We start from the raw sequence: 20,756 nt of genomic DNA on the forward strand, positions 1-20,756 counted from the left end.
TCTGCCAGCCTGCCAATCCACAAACAGCTGCAGCAGGAACAGCCCCACCTGCTGGCCTCAGTCTCGGCCCGAGGACGCAGCCATGGACACAGCAGGCGCAGTCCCTCCCTTGCGACTCCGTGGGGCCGAGTGTACAGCCTCCGAGTCAGTGATTCGGTGCCGCAGCTGGGCAGGGAAAGGTCAAGGTTCAAATCCACAGCCCTCGCCCCGAATCCTTGGGACCACGTGTGTTAGAATGCAGAGCTTCCCAGGTTTTAGCAGGATGTGCTGTGATTCTGTAAACCTCGCCCACAAGGGGCAGCACCCATAACGCACAAGCAAATGTCCGTCTGTCTGCAGTGACATGAGTGGTTATTCCTGTCAGGTGGAATTTTAAGAGGTTATTACTAGCCTCATGTCATTTCGGTCAAGTTTTATAGAAGTGAGATATAAAAACGCCCTTGGTAAGGCTTTGTGGCCGTGGGGCTACGGGAAGGTGAATGCAGCTCGTACAGTCTTCTAACCCTCCCCCGTTTCCTGCCCCCAGCGACCCGGAGGCCAAAGTCCTGGACTACCAGACGCAGCAGCACAAGCTCTTCCCCCAGCTGGCCACGGCCTACGCGTTCCACTTCATGGGGACCAGCCTCCAGGAATTCTTCCAAGAGTCCTACAGCGCCATTCTGGACAGAGACTTCAGCCTGCTGCCCGAGGTACCTGCTGTGTGCTGGTGGGCAGAGCCAGGAGGGGGCTGAAACGGCCCCGCCTGCAGTCCCTCCCAGGGGTCCTTCCGCTTGCTCCTTCCCAGCCTTCCAGCATCCCATCGCACCCCAGGGGAACTGCATCCCAACAAGGAAATCCACCCCAGATGGCCCCCCAAAAGCTCAGAAGATGTTAGAGGAAATAATCACACCTAGTATACAGAACACATGCAGAACCCCTGATGCACATTTAAACCCCAAGAGCTCTGAAAAGCAAGAGTGTTTAGAACTCATTTGGTGGCATAGTTTGACCCGAACTGGGCGGATTTACCCCAGGAGTGTGATACGCTTTGTAGCAGAAACATTAACGTGTGTGACCACTAAGGCTGCCCGGACTCCTCGTAGGGGTATTATATATAATCAACCTTAAATGGCTGCTTTACCTTTCTAAAATTCAAAATATTATTCTGATTCTAAGACATCTGGCCCCCAGGGTGTCGGATAGAGGGCTGTGGTCGCATGTACTGAGCTCAGCCTGTGCGGGCCTGTGCTTTATGATCATTTATAAGCATCGCTTCATTGACCCTTACCTGCCCAGCAGGCACCGTTCATGCCCCATTCACAGGTGGGGAAAGTGAAGTGTAGGCAGGTTACGGGACACAAACTTCCTCCCAAGGACTTGAAAGTCTGAAGATGGTTAGGAGTTTTTTGCTTTTGTTTTTTTATTGTCTAGAGTTTTCCATATGTCTTCCTTTTCCCCAATTGACCCCCCACCCCAGCCATTCCCACCCTGGGCAAGCCCCCACCGCCCCAGTGTCTGTCCATTGGTTATGCTGATATGCATGCATACACATCCTTTGGTTGCTCTCTAACCCCCACCACCACCACCACCACCCTGTCATTTGTCTCTGAATCTATTCTTGTTCATCAAATTATGTTGATCATTATATCCCACATATGAGTGAGATCATGTGATATTTATCTTCTCCGACTGGCTTATTTCACTTAGCATAATGCTCTCCAGTTCCATCTATGCTGTTGCAAATGGTAGAAGTTCCTTCTCTTTTAAAGCGGCAAAGTATTTCATTGTGTAGATGTACCAGTTTTTTAATCCACTCATCTGCTGATGGGCACTTAGGCTGTTTCCAAATCTTAGCTATGGTAAATTGTGCTATGAACATAGGGGTGCATATATCCTTTCTGATTGGTGTTTCTGGTTTCTTGGGATATAGTCCTAGAAGTGGGATTACCGGGTCAAATGGGAGTTCCATTTTTAACTTTTTGAGGAAACTCCATACTGTCTTTCACAGTGGCTGCACCAGTCTGCATTCCCACCAGCAGTGAAGGAGAGTTCCTTTTTCTCCTCATCCTCTCCAGCACTTGTCGATTGTTGATTTGTTGATGATAACCATTCTGACAGGAGTGAGATGGTACCTCATTGTTATTTTGATTTGCATCTCTCGGATGATTAGTGACTTTGAGCATGTTTTCATATGTCTCTGGGCCTTCTGTATGTCTTCTTTCGAAAAGTGTCTATTTAGATCCTTTGCCCATTTTTTGATTGGATCGTTTACCTTTCTTTTGTTAAGTTGTATGAGTTCTCTCTAAATTTTGGATATTAAACCCTTATCTGAAATATACATTAAGACACAGACACATACAACTAAACGTACCCAAGCTTGGACAGGCCACAGTCAGATGCTGACATTCACAGCCAGACAGAACCCACTTCAGCCTGTGGAGTCTGAGGTGTCCATTGGGCTTTGCCAGACACGATTACTCACCCCCTGACAGAACCAACTTAGGAGTCAGTCACCTGCAGCTGGCAACCGGCTGACCAGACACAGATTAAGTTTATCTTCCTTTTGTTAAGTTGTATGAGTTCTCTGTAAATTTTGGAGATTAAACCCTTATCTGAAAAATCATTGGCAAATATGTTCTCCTATGCAGTGGGTTTTCGTGTTGTTTTGTTGATGGTTTCTTTTGCTGTGCAGAAGCTTTTTATTTTGATGTAGTCCCATTTGTTTATTTTCTACTTAGTCTCTATTGCCCTAGGAGCTGTGTCTGTAAAGATATTGCTACAACAAATGTCTGCTATTTTGCTGCCTATAGAGCCTCGTAGGATTTGTATGGTGTCCCATCTTACATTTACGTCCTTTAGCCATTTTGAGTTTATTTTTGTGTATGGTGTAAGTTGGTGGTCTAGTTTCATTTTTTTGCATGTATCTGACCAAATTTCCCAGCACCATTTATTAAAGAGACTGTCTTGACTCCATTGTATGTTCTTGCCTCCTTTGTCAAATATTAATTGAGCATAATGGCTTTTATTGATTTCTGGGTTCTCTGTTCTTTTCCATTGATGTATATGTAGCCAGTACCAGGCAGTTTTGAGAACCATGGCTTGATATCTGATATTGTGATCCCTCCAACTTTGTTCTTCTTTCTCAGGATTTCTGTGGCTATTTGGGGTCTTTTTTTTATTCCAGATGAATTTTTGGAGAGTTTGTTCTAGATCTCTGAAATATGCTGTTGGTATTTTAATGGGGATTGCATTGAATCTGTAGATTGCTTTGGGTAGTATGATATTTTAATGATGTTGATTCTACCAATCCATGAACATGGTATATTCTTTCATTTGTTTATGTTTTCCTCTACCTCTTTTTCAATGTCCTGTAGTTTTCTGAGTACAGGTCTTTTACGTTAAGCTTATTCCTACTATCTTAATATTTTTGGTGCAATGATAAATGGGATTGTTTTTTTGTGGTTTTTTTTGGGGGGGTGTTTGTTTGTTTCTCTTTCAGTGAGTTCATTATTGGTGTATAAAAAGGCATAGATTTCTGGGTATCAATTTTGTGTCCTGCTACATTGCCGAATTCATTTATTAGGTCTAGTAGTTTTTTGATGGAGTCTTTGGGGTTTTCTACGTATAGTATCATGTCATCTGAGAATAAGGACAGTTTTAGTTCTTCTTTTCCAATTTGGATGACTTTTATTTCTTATTCTTGTCTGATCGCTATGGCTAGCACTTCCAGTACTATATCAAACAGGAGTGGTGAAAGTGGGTATCCCTGTCTTGTTCCTGTTCTTAGGGAAAATAAGTTTATTTTTTGCCCATTGAGTATGATGTTGGCTGTAGGTTTGTCATATAAGGCTTTTATTATGTTGAGGTATGATCCCTCTATTCCCACTTTGCTGAGAGTTTTTATCAAGAAAGGGTGTTGGATTTTGTCAAATGCTTTTTCTGCATCAATTGATATGATTATGTGACTTTTGTCTCTCAATTTGTTTATGTGATGTATCACATTTATTGATTTGCGGATATTGTACCATCCTTGCATCCCCAGAATAAACCCCACTTGGTCATGGTGTATAATCTTTCTAATGTAATGCTGAATCCAATTTGCTAGAATTTTGTTGAGGATTTTAGTATCTGTGTTCATTAAGGATGTTGATCTGTAGTTCTCTTTTTTTGTGGTGTCATTATCTGGTTTTGGGATTAGGGTAATGCTTGCTTCATAGAAACAGCTTGGAACTGTGCCTTCCTCTTGAATTTTTTGGAATAGTCTGAGGAGGATAGGTTTTAGTTCTTCTTTGAATGCTTGGTAGAACTCTCCTGTAAAACTGTCTGGACCAAGCCTTTTCTTTGCTGGAAGATTTTATTTAAAAATATATTTTATTGAATTTTTACAGAGAGGAAGGGAGAGAGATAGAGTTAGAAACATCGATGAGAGAGAAACATCGATCAGCTGCCTCCTGCACATCTCCTACTGGGGATATGCGCGCAACCCAGGTACATGCCCTTGACCGGAATCGAACCTGGGACCCTTCAGTCCGCAGGCCGACGCTCTATCCACTGAGCCAAACCGGTTTCAGCTGCTGGAAGATTTTTGATCGCTGCTTTAATTTCTTCTGTAGTTATCGGCCTATTCAGGTTTTTTTTAATTCTTCCTGGTTGAGTTTTGGGAGCTTGTATTTTTCTAAGAATATGTCCATTTCAATTATCTTGTCCATTTTGTTGGAATAGAGTTCTTCATAGTATTTTTTCATAATCATTTGTATTTCTGTGGGATTGGTTGTTACTTTACCTCTTCCATTTCTGATTTTGTTAATTTGGGTCCTCTCCTTTGCTTCTTGGTGAGCCTGGCTAAAGGTTCATCAATCTTATTTATCAAAGAACCAGCTCTTTGTTTTGTTGATCTTTTGTATTATTTTTTTGGTCTCTATGTCGTTTATTTCCGCTCTGATATTTTTTTAAAAATATATTTTATTGATTTTTTACAGAGAGGAAGAGAGAGGGATAGAGAGAAACATCGATGAGAGAGAAACATCGATCAGCTGCCACCTGCACACTCCCTACTGGGTATGTGCCTGCAACCAAGGTACATGCTCTTGACCGTAATCGAACCTGGGACCCTTGAGTCTGCAGGCCGATGCTCTATCCACTGAGCCAAACTGGTTAGGGCAGCTCTGATCTTTATTATTTCCTTCCTTCTGCTTACACTGGGCTTTTCTTATTGCTCTCTTTCTAACTCTTTGAGTTGTTGGGTTAGATCCTTTATTACTATTTTTTGTTGTTTTTTGAGGTAGGCCTGTAGAGCTATGAACTTCCCTCTCAAGACTGCTTTCACTGTGTCCTATACATTTTGGGTTGTTGTGTTTTCATTGTCATTTGTTGCTATGATGCTTTTTATTTCTTCTTTGGTCTCTTTGGTAGCCCATTTTTTAATAGCATGCTATTTAGCCTCCAGGTGTTTGATTTTTTTAATGGTTTTTAGTGTAGTTGATTTCTAATTTTATGCCATTGTGATCTGAGAAGATGCTTGATATGATTTCTATCTTCTTGAATTTGAAGAGACTTTGTCTGTGTCCCAATATGTGGTCTATCTTGGAAAATGACCCATGTGCACTTGAGAAGAACGTATATTCTGTGGCTTTGGGGTGAAATGTTCTGAAGATGTCAATTCCATCTGATCTAGTGAGTCATTTAGGATTGATGTTTCTTTGCTGATTTTTTGTTTAGAGGATTTGTCCAGTGGTGTTAGTGGAGTATTAAAGTCCCTTCTATTAATGTACTGCTGTCAGTCTCTCCCTTGATATCCTCTAGAAGTTTTCTTATGTATTTGGGTGCTCCTGTATTGGGTCCATATGTTTACCAGAGTTCTATCTTCTTGATGAATTGCTCCCTTTAGTATTATGAAGTGGCCTTCCTTATCTCTTGTTATGGCCTTCACTTTGAGGTCTAATTTGTCAGATATAAGTATTGCTACCCCAGCTTTTTTTTCTTTTTCTTTTCCATTTGTCTGTAAAACCTTTTTCCATCCCTTCACCACCAGTCTATGTGAGTCCTTTGTTCTGAGGTGGGTCTCCTGTAGACAGCAGATATATGGGTCATGTTTTCTTATCCACTCAGCTACCCTATATCTTTTGATTGGGACATTTAATCCATTTACATTTAAAGTTATTATTGATAGGTACTCGTTTGTCGCCATTTTTATTTTTCATGCCTGTGTTCCTTCTTCCCTTCCTATTTCTTCTTATTACAGCAGACCCTTTAGCATTTCTTACATTGCTGGTTTGGTGGTAATAAACTCCCTTAATCCCTTTTTGTCTCTGAAGCTACTGATTTCACCCTCAACTTTGATTGATAGCCTTGCTGGGTACAGTATTCTCGGATTCAGACCCTTGCTTTGCATGACTTTGTATATTTCATTGCATTCCCTTCTGGCCTGATGTGTTTCTGTTGAGAAATCAGTCAATAGTCTAATGGGAGATCCCTTGTAGGTAACTTTCTGTCTCTCTCTCTGGCAGCCTTTAAGATTCTTACTTTGTCATTGGTGTTTGCCAATTTAATTATAATGTGTCTTGGTGTCAGTCTGTGGGGTTCATCTTGTTTGGGACTCTGAGCTTCTTGGATTTGTGTGAATTTTTTCTTCCCAATATCAGGGAAGTTTTCCGTCATTATTTCTTCAAACAGGTTTTCTATTCTTTGCTCAGTTTCCTCTCCTTCTGGAACACCTATTATGTGGATGTTGTTTTGTTTCATGTCCCAAAGTTCCCTTAGGCTCTCCTCCTGTTCTTTAAGTGTTTTTTTCTAGCTGCTGCTCTGCTTGGGTATTTTTTCCTACCTTGTCTTCTAGCTCGCTGATGCAGTCCTCCACTTCTTCTAGTTAGGAGTTTTTAAGAACAAAAAACTCAAGCCAGGTCAGTGCCTGGCAGCCTGTCCCATAACCCAGGACAGTGGTTCTTGGTGGACTTCCTTCCTCACAGGCCAGCTGTCCAAGACCTCTGCTTGCCAGCAGAGCCCTAACTCCTGGAAGATGGGAGCCCCCTCCAGGAGGCACCCTGCCCCGAGACCCTCGCCTGGAGGGCTTTCCTTGGTTCTTGCTGTCCTTACTGCAATGCTGCCTCATTGTGTGCCCTTGAACGAGTCACACAACTTTTCTGTATCTCAGCCTTCTCATTCATAGAGTTGTGAGCCAAGGAACAGTTCCTACCTCAGCACACAGCAGTGCTTGGTGTGTGGGAAGCATAGGTGTTGACTGGAGGGCTCCCCTACACCACCTGACCCCTTTCCTGTTCTTGCAGCTTCACGCCCTGAGCTCTGGTCTAAAGGCCATGGTATCGGAATTCTGCACCCAGGGGGCCGAGCTGTGTCGCAGGGCCTGTGGTGGACACGGCTACTCAAAGCTGAGCGGCCTGCCATCACTGGTCAGCAGAGTGACCGCCTCCTGTACCTACGAGGGTGAGAACACGGTGCTCTACCTGCAGGTGGCCAGGTAAGGCTGAGGCTGCTGGGGTGGGAGCATCATCGGATGTCCACACAGGCAGCAGACTTTGGGGAGTGCCATTTGGGGACTGTCCAGCTCCCACAACACGTCTCCAACCATTCACTCCCCCCCGACTCACCACAGCTCCCAGCTGGGCCCTGTCCCCATCACCTGGACGATAGCATCAGTCTCCTCACTGACGCTTTCGCCCACTGCAGTCCGTCCCCACAGGCAGCCAGAGGCATCTTCTCAAAGCCCAGAGAAGATGGCATCTTTCCTTCGCTTAACATTCTTCAGTGGCTTCCGCACTGTGGCCTCCAAGGTCTCTGACCTGGCCCCCTCCACCCTGCTCTCGCAGCCTCCTGCCTCCACTCACTCTGCCAGCCACACATTTCTGCTTCACCACGGCCTTCCCCTAAATCTCTCTGCCCCCAGTTTATTGTACAGCTGGCTCCCTCTCTTCCTCCTGGTCTGAGTCCTCCCGGCCCCTCCCACACTGTCCTGTCTCCTTGGAGCAGTAATCACAGTCGGAAAGTGTCTCTGGGTCTGTGACCGGGAGCTGCTCCCCAGGCTTAGCGCAGGCCCTGCACACGGCAGGCTCTACGTGCAGAGGCAGGAAGGAACGGCTGGGCCGGCCTCCTCCCTCTCTGGCTAGGGGATCTCGGGCCTCCTGGCTGACAAGGCCTTTTCAGGGTCATCTAGTCCCAGATGATTAAGCAGGGCAAGTACTTCTCTGTGCAGGAAGGGCTTACTGGAAAATATGCTATATAATATTTCTTAGAATTTTTTTTAATATATTTTATTGATTTTTTACAGAGAGGAAGGGAGAGAGATAGAGAGTTAGAAACATCGATGAGAGAGAAACATCGATCAGCTGCCTCCTGCACATCTCCTACTGGGGATGTGCCCGCAACCCAGGTACATGCCCTTGACCGGAATCGAACCTGGGACCTTTCAGTCTGCAGGCCGACGCTCTATCCACTGAGCCAAACCGGTTTCAGCTAGAATTTTTTAATATATAATATTTATTGGGAGTTTTTTCCAAATTACAAAGAGTACAGCATCATGTATTAGAACTCTGTGCCTCACACTGGGCCGGGCACTTTGAGGCGAGTATCATCATCCCCATCTAGACTCGGACACACTGAGGCAGGGAGGTGACGGACAGCCCGTCCCATCACCTACAGCATCACCTCGGTCTCATGCAGCTGCAGGGAACCCAGGTGGTCTGAGCCCAGAGCTGTAAGCACTGGGTTATTACAAGGAAGAGGCTAAGAGTCACCTGTAATTTTCCCTCTCGTGTTAGCATTCTTACATCTATTCTTTATTCAGCTAAGAAAAATGTAATTCCCACAGTCACTGTACAACCTATCACAAATCCCCGAATCGCAAGATCCTAACCATCAGAAAGGATTCTGTTTGCTCAGATATCAAAAGGGTTTATGTTCAGGATCTGTCTGTCCAGCTCCACAGCTCCAGCCCGTTTCACTGTGAAACTGCAGCCTCGGTGCACACCTCCCTGAAGGCCTCCCAGCGGGCTGGCTGGGAGTGGGGGGTCGGCAGTAACCATCAGGAAGACTGGGCAAGAACCTGGGTGGCCCTGGTTCTCCCATAGGGGGCATAAGAGTGCGTGTCTCTGGGAGAGCGGGGTGCTGGCCTGTCCCACAGTGCTCCCCACCCTCTCACCTGCCTCCATCCCCACCCACTAGGTTTCTGGTGAAGAGCTACCTGCAGGCTCAGGCATCCCCAGGCTCCACGTCAAAGACGTCTCTCCCTCAGTCTGTTGCATACCTGACCACACCTGACCTGGCCAGGTGCCCAGCCCGGAGGGCAGCAGACTTCCTTCACCCAGAGCTCTACACCAGGGCGTGGGCCCATGTGGCAGTCAGGTGAGCCAGAGCTGAGAAATCAGCCATCCCTCCTGGGGGCAGCTCCTTCCCACAGTAGGGCCTTTAGGATTGGATACAATTCCCAAAGCCACCCCCTTCCCCAACCTCCTCAGTCCTCGCAGCTCCTGCCACCATGGGCAGGGAGAAGGGGAGGTCCCACCCCTCAGCCATGGACCACCATCCCTTCCCTATCCTGGTCGGGCTGTAAGCACTGATTACAGCCATCACCTCTCTGGCCAGTCCAAGGGAATTTTAAAAATCTTTAGCTTCTTATTGATTTAAAATACAAATAACATACCCATATGTAAACACTACAACTGTATCAGTATGTAAATACCAACCAATAAGGCAATATGCATATGTTCAAAATATCCCATAATCTAAAAATAATATTCAAAAAGATGGCTATATCAAGGGATAGAACTGGTTTATTTCCAGGATCTAGTAGGCTCCAGGGAACAAGGATAAGACCAGTTCTGTCACTCAACAGACACTGTTGCTGTCAGGCACCTACTGTGTGTCAGAAATGTCCAAACCTACCAGGGGCTGGGAATGAGAGGCTCTGGCCACGCACAGGCACCATCACAAAAAGATGGAGCGATTTAACTACCTAAAGGAAACCTTCTTAACCCTTCCTTAACCAGAACACCAAGAACAACTGGAAGCGTATTTTCAGTCAATAAAAAGAGGTATCCCAACCTGTGGTCCCAGGGCTGGGTAATAGTTATCTCAAGGTCACAAGCAACTTGGGACATTATTTATCCCACAATATTTGTTTAAGTGCCTACAATATGCCAGGCTCTGTTCCTGGCACTAAGACCTACTGACAAACTAGTCCCATAAGAAGCCCAGGCCGCACAGAGCTATCATTTCAATTGGGGGGAGTGGGGAGGGCAAAATCGGGGTACTCAGGGTAATTAAATGTCTTTATATTGCTTTTTGCTTGGAATTCAATGTGACATCTGCTTACTTATTCCCTGAAAAAGTAAAATATTGCTTAATAAACAGTTTGCTTTGCCTACAAATGCTAAGGGTCATGAGATGGGCAGGGAACAGAAAATAGAAGAATAAAGGTTAGTAAGCAAATGGCAAATGACCATTTTAATGGTTTGGAGGACAAGGGTTAGTTTTCCTTTATTTTAAGATCCCTTAGACAGAACTTGGAGCAGCCAGGTGACTTGCAGGCCTCACTAGCCTTTAGAGAAAAGCCATTCTCCTTGCTCGGCCACAGGGAGTCCGTCAACAGAATGGCCTGCAAACGCGGGCTGGCGTCTGCTTACAGCTCTGAGGTTGTGAACAGCTCCATTTCGTGCCAGCTGTGCGACCCTGGGCCAGTCAAGCTCTCCTGGGACTCAGGTTTCCCCACCGCCAAGTGGGGACGCCTGCCCTTAGAAGAGGTCATGTATATGGAGCGTTCACCTTTGTAACACATCATGGTTAATAACTGGGGATTATTCCTACTTCTGAGGGTCTGGGCACCACCCGTCTCTTTCCCACTCGGTCACGCTGAACTTCTCGTCTTTGGCCTCCAGGCTCATAAAGGACTCAGCGCATCACCTGCAGACTCGGCTGCAGTCTGGGGCTGACGAGCACGAGGCATGGAACCAGACCACCGTCATCCACCTGCAGGCTGCCAAGGTGAGCTGCGGTCCGCGGAGGCGGAAAGGCTTGCCTGCTGGGGAGACCTGCGCTCTGCCCCTATTCCCTAGCCCTCCCAGCGGCTGCCCTCGTTCCACTTCCAAGACTTCAGTCCCAGGTATTTTAATTAGAGGACTTAACTCCAAAGCAATCTTGCTGGCAGCTCTTAGGGAAAACGTAATGAGGCGGTGTTATTGGATTTGCTTCAGGTTGTTCAAATATTTCCTCCCAGGTAGAAACGCAGGCCAAGCCTCCTCGTTCGTCCCGCAGGCAAGCCTTAGAAGTCTGGTTGAATTCCCACTGTGTTTTGTGTTTGTGCATAATTCACAGCAGCCAGCACATATATGAGCACCCAATGAACAGTGGGCATCAGGCTGGGTCCTGGGGGCTCAGCAGTGTCCGATCGCAGCGGCAATCCAGGGAGTGCTGTGATGGAGATGCAGGCTGACAGGATCTGGGGCAGGTGCGCCTCTACCACCCTGTGGGGTCCGAAAGGCTTCCCAGAGGAGGCATATAGGCGAGACTTCAAGGATAAGCTAGAATCAGCCAGGCAGAGGGTAGAGGCTGTGGCTTTGGAGAGGAAGGTTTCCGGGCAGAGGGAACAGCAGGTGAAAGAGGAGGCAAGAAAAGGTGTGGTGATCAGGAGGAATGCAAATTCTCCCCAAGGAGGAGCGAAAAGAAGACGGAAATGAGGAGAGGGAGAGAGGGGGGACAGGACAGACAGGCAGGGCCTGGGGCCTTCTGCACCATTGTGAGAAGCTGGGGCTGTTTTCGTTGCAAAGGGAAGACTGCAGAGTTTGTATGGAGGGGGAGTGAACTGATCAGTTTCATTCTAGAAGGATCCTGCAGGGGGAGGGATGGACTGCAGGCTAGAGGCCAGTTAGAAGCAGGTAGTAGCAGTCTGGGTGAGGGCTGAGGGTGGCCCTGACCAGGAACTTGGCAGAGGGCATAGAGAGAAGTGGCTAGATGAGAGATATCAAGGGGATAAAAGAAAATAAAAATGAGTTCCAGCTTACGCAGCTAGAAAATCAAAGGGATCATTGCAATCATCATCCATTAGGCCCAGAAAACGGCAGCCTTAAAACAGGAGAGCGCTGGAGGAGTTTGCAGGGCCGGCACAGGGCAGGCTGGACATGAGCGCCACCTGGTGACCGCCACCTCCACCACTGGCAGGTGCGGCATTAACTCTGCCACATGTGCGAAATGTCCTGTCAACACAGAGGAGGGAGAGCCAAGGCCGTGCTCTCACCAGCCTACCATAAAAACCACAGCTGCCCACTTTCCAAACCTGTCCTGCCTTCAAATGGACCGGACACTGTTTGCCAGGGTTACCTTGTTTCATACACACAACCCTGGGAGGGAGAGTAGCATAACCTCTGTTCCATGGATGTGGACAGAGAACTCGGGGGCGTTAGTCCCAGAGGTAGGAAATGGCTAGTGAAGATGCTTTCCTTTCATTATTCCCCCAGGGAGCCACTGCGCATCAATGAGGGGTGACAAGGGTGAGCTCAACCAGCCCAGGGCTTCCTGGGAGGTTTTGCCTTGTCTCCAAAGTCATAATGGACAGGGAAGTCTGCACTTTCGGGGCTTTGTGGTTTGAAGGCCATCAAGCTCCCAACAGGGAGCCATCTGGAAACCATAAGGGTGCAGGGAGAGCACCAGGGGAGGAGCAGGGAACAGTGGCAGAGGGGTGGACACAGAGCAGAGTGTGACCTCAGGCAGTCCTACCCTCTCTGGGCTCTCACTCTCCTGTCTGTATCACCAGGTTAGAGCCCTTGAGGCCTGATGGGCTCTGATCCCACCATTCGGCCCTGCCCAGGAGAGATGTCGTCCCCAGGAACCTGGGGCAAATGCTGGCACTCAGCCTCTGGTGGTTTTGGCAACTCAGGGCAGCAGTTAAGGGCAGAGACTAGCCCTAGCTGATTTGGCTCAGTGGATAGAGCATCGGCCTGCAGACAAAAGGGTCCCGGGTTCAATTCTGGTCAAGGGCATGTACCTTGGTTGCAGGCTTCTCCCGGGTCTGGCCCCTGGTCAGGGCGCATGCAGGAGGCAACCAATTAATTTCTTTCACATCGATATTTCTCTTTCCATCTCTCTCCCACTCTCTCTCTAAAAAATCAATGGAAAATATCCTCCGGTGAGGATTAAAACAAAACACAGACTACATGGGATGTGAAGTACAGCACAGGGAGTGTAGTCAGTAATACTGTAATAACTATTTGTGGTGTCCACTTCGTAAGGTATATAAATGTCTGATCACTATGTTGTACACCTGAAACTAATATAATGTTGTATGTCAGCTGTAATTGGAAAACAAATTAATTTCCTTTTAGATAAAGAGTACAGACTCGTAGCTGGGAGGTGAATGCCCCGGTTTGGATCTCGTTGCTACCACTTACCAGCCATGTGACCTTGGGCAAGGAACATACCTCTCCATGCCTCAGTCTCCTCATTTGCATAATGGAGCTGATAACAGTACCTACGTTGGAAGATTATTATGATTAGATGAGTTAATGCATGGAACATTTAGAGAGGTACCTAGTGTATAGATACCTCCACTCCACTCCCACATTAGCCAGGAGGCAAGATTTAAATCAACCTGCAGTGAAGTTAACGAAGTTCACTGTGCTCAGCCTTCCCCGAAGCGTGGAGGCCACCTTCTCTCTCTGGCCCTCCTCCTGCTTCCCCAGGGAGAGGCTCTCAGGCAGCTCTTCATCACTCCTTCCTCAACCCCGGGCCCTGAGAACTTCAGGACATGGCACTCAGGTTAGAACAGGGAAGCAGGGCCTGGGTGAAAAAGGTAAGTCTCCAGTTTGAGCAGCGAGGACTGTAGGACCCGGCAGAGCAACTCGCTCCTCTTCCACATCCAAATGCTGCAAACCCAGCAAGGCTGAGAGCACAGGCCCAGGTGGTAAACCGGTGCCATTAGCACCCCTGTGAGGCCTCTCTGGGAAAGGCAGATTCTTTCCAAGTGAAAAACCTGCTCAGATCTCTGGCATGTTGAAGACTTTAGTGGCTGCCGGCCGCCCACAGAATTAAATCCCAACCTGTCATTCACAGCCCTTCATCACCTGAGGGCCTCTCATTGCATTACACTCCAGTGCTCAGTCGGGTTAAATTGCTGCCTCCTGAAAGGATGGCCCTTTGCACATGAGCCTGGAATGACCCATTCCTTTCCCCCTTGGGTAAACACCTTTGAACCCTCAAGACACTCTAAGCCTGCTTCTAAAAGTCACTGCCAGGTAATCCATATGCAAATAAACATTTGAGACCTAGTTTGTTTATTTAAATATGTTTTTATTGACTTCAGAGAGGAAGGGGGAGAGAGAGAGAGATAGAAACATTGAGAGAAACATAGGATTGGTTGCCTCCTGCACGCCCCCTTCTGGGGGATCGAACCCACAACCCAGGCATGTGCCCTGACTGGAATCGAACCCACTGGCATGAGACTGACGCTCAACCAACTGAGCCACCTCGGCCGGGCATGCTCTCCTTTCCCCATGGAACTCACATCCTACCAGGTCAAACCACTTGTGCATTTGTCTTGGGGAGAGTAGGGCAGGGACACCAAGCAGCCCAAAAGGATTTCAGGGAAAGCAGAGTCCTGAGAGGCTCCTGCTGGGCCAGGCACGAACGCTTTAGTTGCTGGGCTGTGGAGAATGGCGGTCCCAGAGAAGGAGCCTGGCTGGCAGAGGGCTCTTGCCTCGTTGAGGTCAGTGGGCACTTACCAACTGGTTATTTTACTGCCAGACTGCTGCGTGTGGGCTAAATGATAGCACTGCTTACCTCATGGAGTTCCTCTCTAGCTGGGATGAATTTCATATACGTACTGAACCCCTCCTTTCTCATTCACAGCATACGCGCCCATACATCTCCTACTGCCTTGAATGTGCAGACAAGAAAACAGTATTTATTGAGACAAGTGGTGTCCTCCACTGTCCCCAGGCCAGCCTCTAATTCTCCTGTACTTTCTACTTTCAAACCTACTTGAAATTGCCCCAAGCAGCCCAGCCAGTGTGGCACAGTGGTGGAGTGTCGACCTATGAACCAGGAGATCACGGTTTGATTCCCAGTCAGGGCACATGCCCAGGTTACAAGCTGGGTCCCCAGTGTGGGGTGTGCAAGAGGCAGCCAATCCATGATTCTCTCTCATCATTGATGTTTCTATCTCCCTCTCCTCTGAAATCAATAAACATACATATTTTTTTAAAAATTGCCCCAAGCAAAATGAAAAAACTAAGGGCCATGTTCCAGAGCCCACCAGCCCCCAACACACACAGGTGCACCCACACACTATCGAAAGGGCTCGGTAAGACCCACAGGGAGCTGGGAGAAAGGCAGTGGCTTGTCAGCCTGCCGGGAAACCCGCTGCAGCAGGCGCATCCCCAGGAGGGCACCTGGAGCCAGAAATCGGAGCGAGAGGCTAACGCACCTTTGTGCCCCTGCAGGCGCACTGCTACTACATCACTGTGAAGGCTTTCGCAGAAGCTCTGCAGAAACTCGACCACGAACCAGCCATTCAGCAGGCCCTGCAGCGCCTCCGTGATCTCTTTGCTTTGCATGGCATCCTGTCTACCGCGGGCGACTTTCTCCATGATGGCTTCCTGTCCGGGGCCCAAGTAGACATGGTGAGATCAGCCTACCTGGACCTGCTCTTCCTCATCCGGTGAGTGGCAGTCCTCAGAAAATATCCCTTCGCCCTTTGGTCACGTCAAACTCCAAACTTTCAGCTCCCAAACCTTGTTAAACGGGGTCTGACAAAAGCGGCCACAGCCCTGGAGAGGTTTACACCCGAGCATTATCACACCAACAGAAAGCATTATGGGTTAATTAAAAACTGGGAAAAACAAATAAAAATGCCTAAGAACTCTTCACCACTGTCAAGGAAATAGGAATAGTATCTAAGTAATATGAGTAAAATGAAGCCTATTACATATGAATAATATGTATTAATGAGTCCTAGGCACAGCTAATATTTAAGGAGCACTTATGCGTGCCAGGCACTAGGCCATCACTTCATGGAAGCCTTACAGCCTTCTGAAGTGGATACTATTACTCTCCCCACTTTACTGGGGAGGAAACCCAGGCTTAGTAGAGTTAAGTACTTTGGACAAAGTCACATCATTAGCCAGAGGAGGAGCCAGGCACAGTCTGGGGCCTGACCCCAGAGCATGAGCTCTTAACACACTGCGCACCAGTAGTTTCATTACTAGCTTTACCCAGTGGCCAGATAAGTTTCTATTGAACGAGTACAAAAAACGGTTTACAAAGTGTATTTTAAAAAGATATTAGCTTGCAAGAACATGTAATAAATAACTTCAAAATGCAATGGGTATTTAATTGTAAGGCATGCCTTTAACATTTATGTAAAACTCTGTAATATGAAAACATGAGAATGCTCGTGATCCGCCCGCAATGTGTTAAGCTGTATGTTAAGGTTGGGCTCTTGTATCCTATATCCTTGTCTTTGTTCAATGTGCTTAAGCAAACTCTAACTTATTTTAATCCTTCCTTAGCTTCAAGAGGAGATTTTTTTTAAAACCTAGTAATTCATATACTCATTTGCAAAACAATAACACAAACAGTAGTAACACAAATAGTTTTAAATGCAACATTAATGCAGTGCAGTTTAGGGTGATGACATACTACAGATGCAATGATATAAACCGTATCCAAACAGCCCAGGCTGGGTAGTCTTGATACACCAAAGTTGTTGGTTTGATCCCTGGTCAGGGTACATACAAGGAACCACCAATGAATGCATAAATAAGTGAAACAACAAATCAATGGCCCGACCAACATAGCTCAGTAGTTGAGTGTAAACCTATGAACCAGGAGGTCATGGTTCAATTCCTGGTCTGGGCACATGCCTGGATTGCAGGTTCAATCTCCAGTGTGGGGTGTGCAGGAGGCATCCAATCAATGATTCTCTCTCATCGATATTTCTCTCTCCCCCCCTCTCCCTTCCTCTCTGGAATCAATAAAAATATATATTTTTAAAAAACAATACAAATTAGTCACCGTTGTTCATAACATGAAAAATGGGCTAACTTGAGAACACAGCTTTTTTGAGAACATATGATGCCTGTGGTATTGGGGGTGAAGGGGTTATACACACAGTTGTGTGACTTTTACCCCTAGAATCTCCAAGAGTTCACATTATCAACAAGACTAAGAGAATTTTAAAAAATATATTTTTGAAATTTAAAAAAAATATATATTCATAATGGAGGTTAAAAGAAAAAACTAGACCAAATTATTTTATTTATAATAATATGCACTATGTTGCATACCATTTATAACTCCACATAAGCACCTCACAGATAAGTTGGTGGTCAGTAAATGTCCAATTAAACCATCAAAAATATATTTGATAAAATTATTACTCAAGTATTAAACTTTTCCTAATATAATTGGGAATGCAGTGATAGAAACCATTAATAGCATAATTGAGTACTGCATTAAGCCCAAGTATCTCTAATTTTAAAAAAGCTTGGCATTTTAAAAGCACATGACGACAGTAATGTTCTAGCCCTGATAGTGATGATGAAAAACAAAAGATCACCTTAACACCTCATCAGCATGATTTTTATCGGCAACAGCATTTCTAAGTGCTTGACTTGACTCTAGAAATGTACAATGCAAGTCAAAACAGCCCGGATGCAAACAGACAACTAATGCAGGCATCAAGCCCACAAATTGATTTACTCACATTATGGTTCCTAAGTCATCTTCCTACCAGTGCAGGATAATCAGGTGTGTAAGAATTCCATGCTTTTAACAGTTCCGTGTCACAGTTCCCAGCCTTGACTATCCAGTATCACCCTCAGATTTCTGAGATGACAAATGAAGGATGGCACATGATTCTAAGCGACATTAAAAACCAGCTCTCTGTGTAATGGTAGTTGACTGACCCAAATAGTTTTTATTCGCGTGATCGTGAAATCTCAGTTGGGGGACTTCCAGGTAAAGACGGCAGATGAACATACGCATTTACTTTGTTCCCTCCTGAAGCCTCACTAAAACATCAGCAAATGTTAAATTTTTAAAAAGGCATAAACCCACAAAGAAAAAAACACTCAGAGGAGAAGCAGCATGAGAATTGGAAGTAGAAGGACAGTGACTTAGCAGACCCGAGAAAGGTGAATCATTCCCTACAAGTGGGAAAAGCAACCAAGTTACACCCAAGAACCCCAAGAACCGGAGGACCATGTGCCTCTGGCAGTGGGGGTAAAGTTGACTGATAGGATGGGTTGAAAGTCTATTTCAGAAAGAGCTGAGTCCCCAGTTCCCCTCCTCATTGAGCAGTTTTAAGGCTTTGCTTGGCCCCACCCTGGCAGAAGGTAAACAGCTGGGGATGAGGCTGCCCTGCAGAACACAGGGGCTTCAGTAAAGCATGCTGATGAGCCCCTCCCCAGCCCTCTTTTCCCAAGGTTCCCACAGTGGGCAGCCAGGCTAGTTCCCTAACATGATCCTCCTCTAGGGAATCTGACCAGCACAGGGTTCCCCAATTCACCCACACTGACAAGCACAACTAGACTTCTAATCAGCTCATTAATGCCCCACTCTTAGCTATGACCAGACACCTGAGGAAAGCCCCTGACATGAAAGAGACCAAAGCAAGCAAGAATGAGGCAACTTGAAAGACATAAGAGAATTTTCGGGGGAAGAGAAAACTTTTTTTAAAACATCAGTAATTTTTTTTTTTTAAAAAAAGGTAGATTTATAAAAATAAATAAAAATGATCCTATATAATAAAAGGGTACTATGCAAATTGACCCTAACAGCAGAACAACTGGGAATGACTGGTCACTATGACACACACTGACCACCAGGGGGCAGACACTCAATGCAAGAGCTGTCCCTTGGTGGTCAGTGCTCTCCCACTGGGGGAGCTCTGCTCAGCCACTAGCCAGGCTGACGGCTGCCAGTACAGCGGTGGTGGTGGGAGCCTCTCCCGCCTCCTCAGCAGCGCTAAGGATGTCCAACTGCAGCTAGGACTGCTCTCCGCAGGCAAGTGGACATCCCCCGAGGGCTCCCGGGCTGCCAGAAGGATGTCTGACTAGCAGCTTAGGCCTGAACCCCCGGGAGTGGGCCTAAGCCAGCAGGTGGACATCCTCCGAGGGGTCCCAGACTGCGAGCGGGCACAGGCCAGGCTGAGGGACCACCCCCCCCCCCCCCCCCCGGCGAGTGCTCAAATTTTTGTGCACCGAGCCTCTAGTATTGTAATAACCAAGATGGTGTCAGATGGTACTAGACTTATCAGGGTGATCACTTCATAGGTTAAACAAATGTCTAATCACTACATCGTATACATGAAACATATTGTATGTTAACTGTAATTTTAAAAATACATAAAAACAAAACATATTACTGTCAAAAAAAAGAATCAGTGATATCTTCAAAGAGTTAAGAGGAGATACTGTGACCATAAAATAAGAATTTCATTTCTTAAAAAGTAACAGAGAACAAAAAACAAGCACTCTATGAAATTAAAAAATGAGATGGAAATGAAAAACTTGAAGGATTGAAAGATAAAATTGCATAGAGCATCGGCTTGCGGACTGAAAGGTCCCAGGTTCGATTCCGGTCAAGGGCATGTACCTGGGTTGCGGGCACATCCCCAGTAGGAGATGTGCAGGAGGCAGCTGATCGATGTTTCTCTCTCATCGATGTTTCTAACTCTCTATCTCTCTCCCTTCCTCTCTGTAAAAAATCAATAAAATATATTTAAAAAAAAAAAAAAAAAAGAAAGATAAAATTGCAGAACCCTCAGAAAGAAAGCAAAAAGACAAAAACAGAAGAGAAAAAAAATAGTAAGAGGTCTGATCCTGTCCATCATCTGAAAAAAAGGTTGAGAAAGAGGAGACAGAGAAAACAGAAGGGAGCAGATCATTAATAAAATGATTACAGAAGATATGAAAGGGCACAAATGCTTACAGCCTAGAGGAGAGGAGACAAACACAGACATAAAATATAAGTCAAAGCCACAGTGTGTGGAATAGTGATAAATGCTACTAAGAAAAGGACAGCAGGAAAGGAAAGGGGCTAGCGGGCGGGGGGGGGGGGGGTGCTATTATTTTAAATAGGTCAAAGGCCACCCAGGGCGGGTGACGTTTGAGGAATAATCTGCAGGGGGCAGGTGAGAGGAGCCATGTGGTCGGCTGGGAAAAGAGCATCCAAGCAGAGAGTAAGTAGAAATGGTGGAGGCCAGAGCATGTTTGGCACATCCATCCGGAGAACAGGGGCTGGAGGGGCGTGACTGAGGTGGGGAATGAGAGTAGAGGTGGGAAAGTTAGGGTGTACTGAGAGGGGCAAGGGAGGGGGTGTGGATCACGGCAAAGACTTAAGACTCTGGCTTTTACTTAGTATGAGAACGGGAGGGTTCTGAGCATAGCACAGAGCAAAGGATCACTCCAGCGGCCAGATTAAGAACTGAGTGGGGATGGGGGACAAGGAGCAAAACAGGGAGACTAGCGAGGAGGCTGCTGCAATGATCCAGGTGGGAGAGGGTGGTGGACAGGACCAGGGTGACAGCATTGGAGGTGGTGGGGGAAAGTAGAGCTGGAATATACTTTGAAGATAAAACAGGACTTGCTGACAGGTTAGATTTGGGGTGGAATAGGCAGAGAGGAGTTCAGGTTTTTGGCCAGGGCAGAGTTGCCATTAAATGGGAAAGATTATAGGAGGGCAGGTTAGACAGGAGAAAGCTAGAAGCTCAGGATTTGGTTTTGAACACGTTAAGTTTAAAGAGCCTGTTAGAAATCAGGTAAAACGTTAGTAAG

The 20,756-nt window shown here is 46.4% G+C and overlaps 1 protein-coding gene across 1 annotated transcript in view; it reads left to right on the top strand.

Annotated features, from left to right (window-relative positions):
- Positions 1 to 20,756, top strand: part of ACOX2 (acyl-CoA oxidase 2) — a 36,758-nt gene that overhangs the window by 9,834 nt on the left and 6,168 nt on the right. The window contains exons 9-13 of the mRNA XM_081105869.1: positions 527 to 689; positions 7,263 to 7,453; positions 9,154 to 9,333; positions 10,866 to 10,971; positions 15,420 to 15,637. Coding sequence (XP_080961995.1) covers positions 527 to 689; positions 7,263 to 7,453; positions 9,154 to 9,333; positions 10,866 to 10,971; positions 15,420 to 15,637 — 858 coding nt within the window. The remainder of the gene's footprint in view (positions 1 to 526; positions 690 to 7,262; positions 7,454 to 9,153; positions 9,334 to 10,865; positions 10,972 to 15,419; positions 15,638 to 20,756) is intronic.

Source organism: Myotis nattereri (genome assembly GCF_964212035.1).
Source record: "Myotis nattereri genome assembly, chromosome: 14".
Taxonomy (NCBI): Eukaryota; Metazoa; Chordata; class Mammalia; order Chiroptera; family Vespertilionidae; genus Myotis; species Myotis nattereri.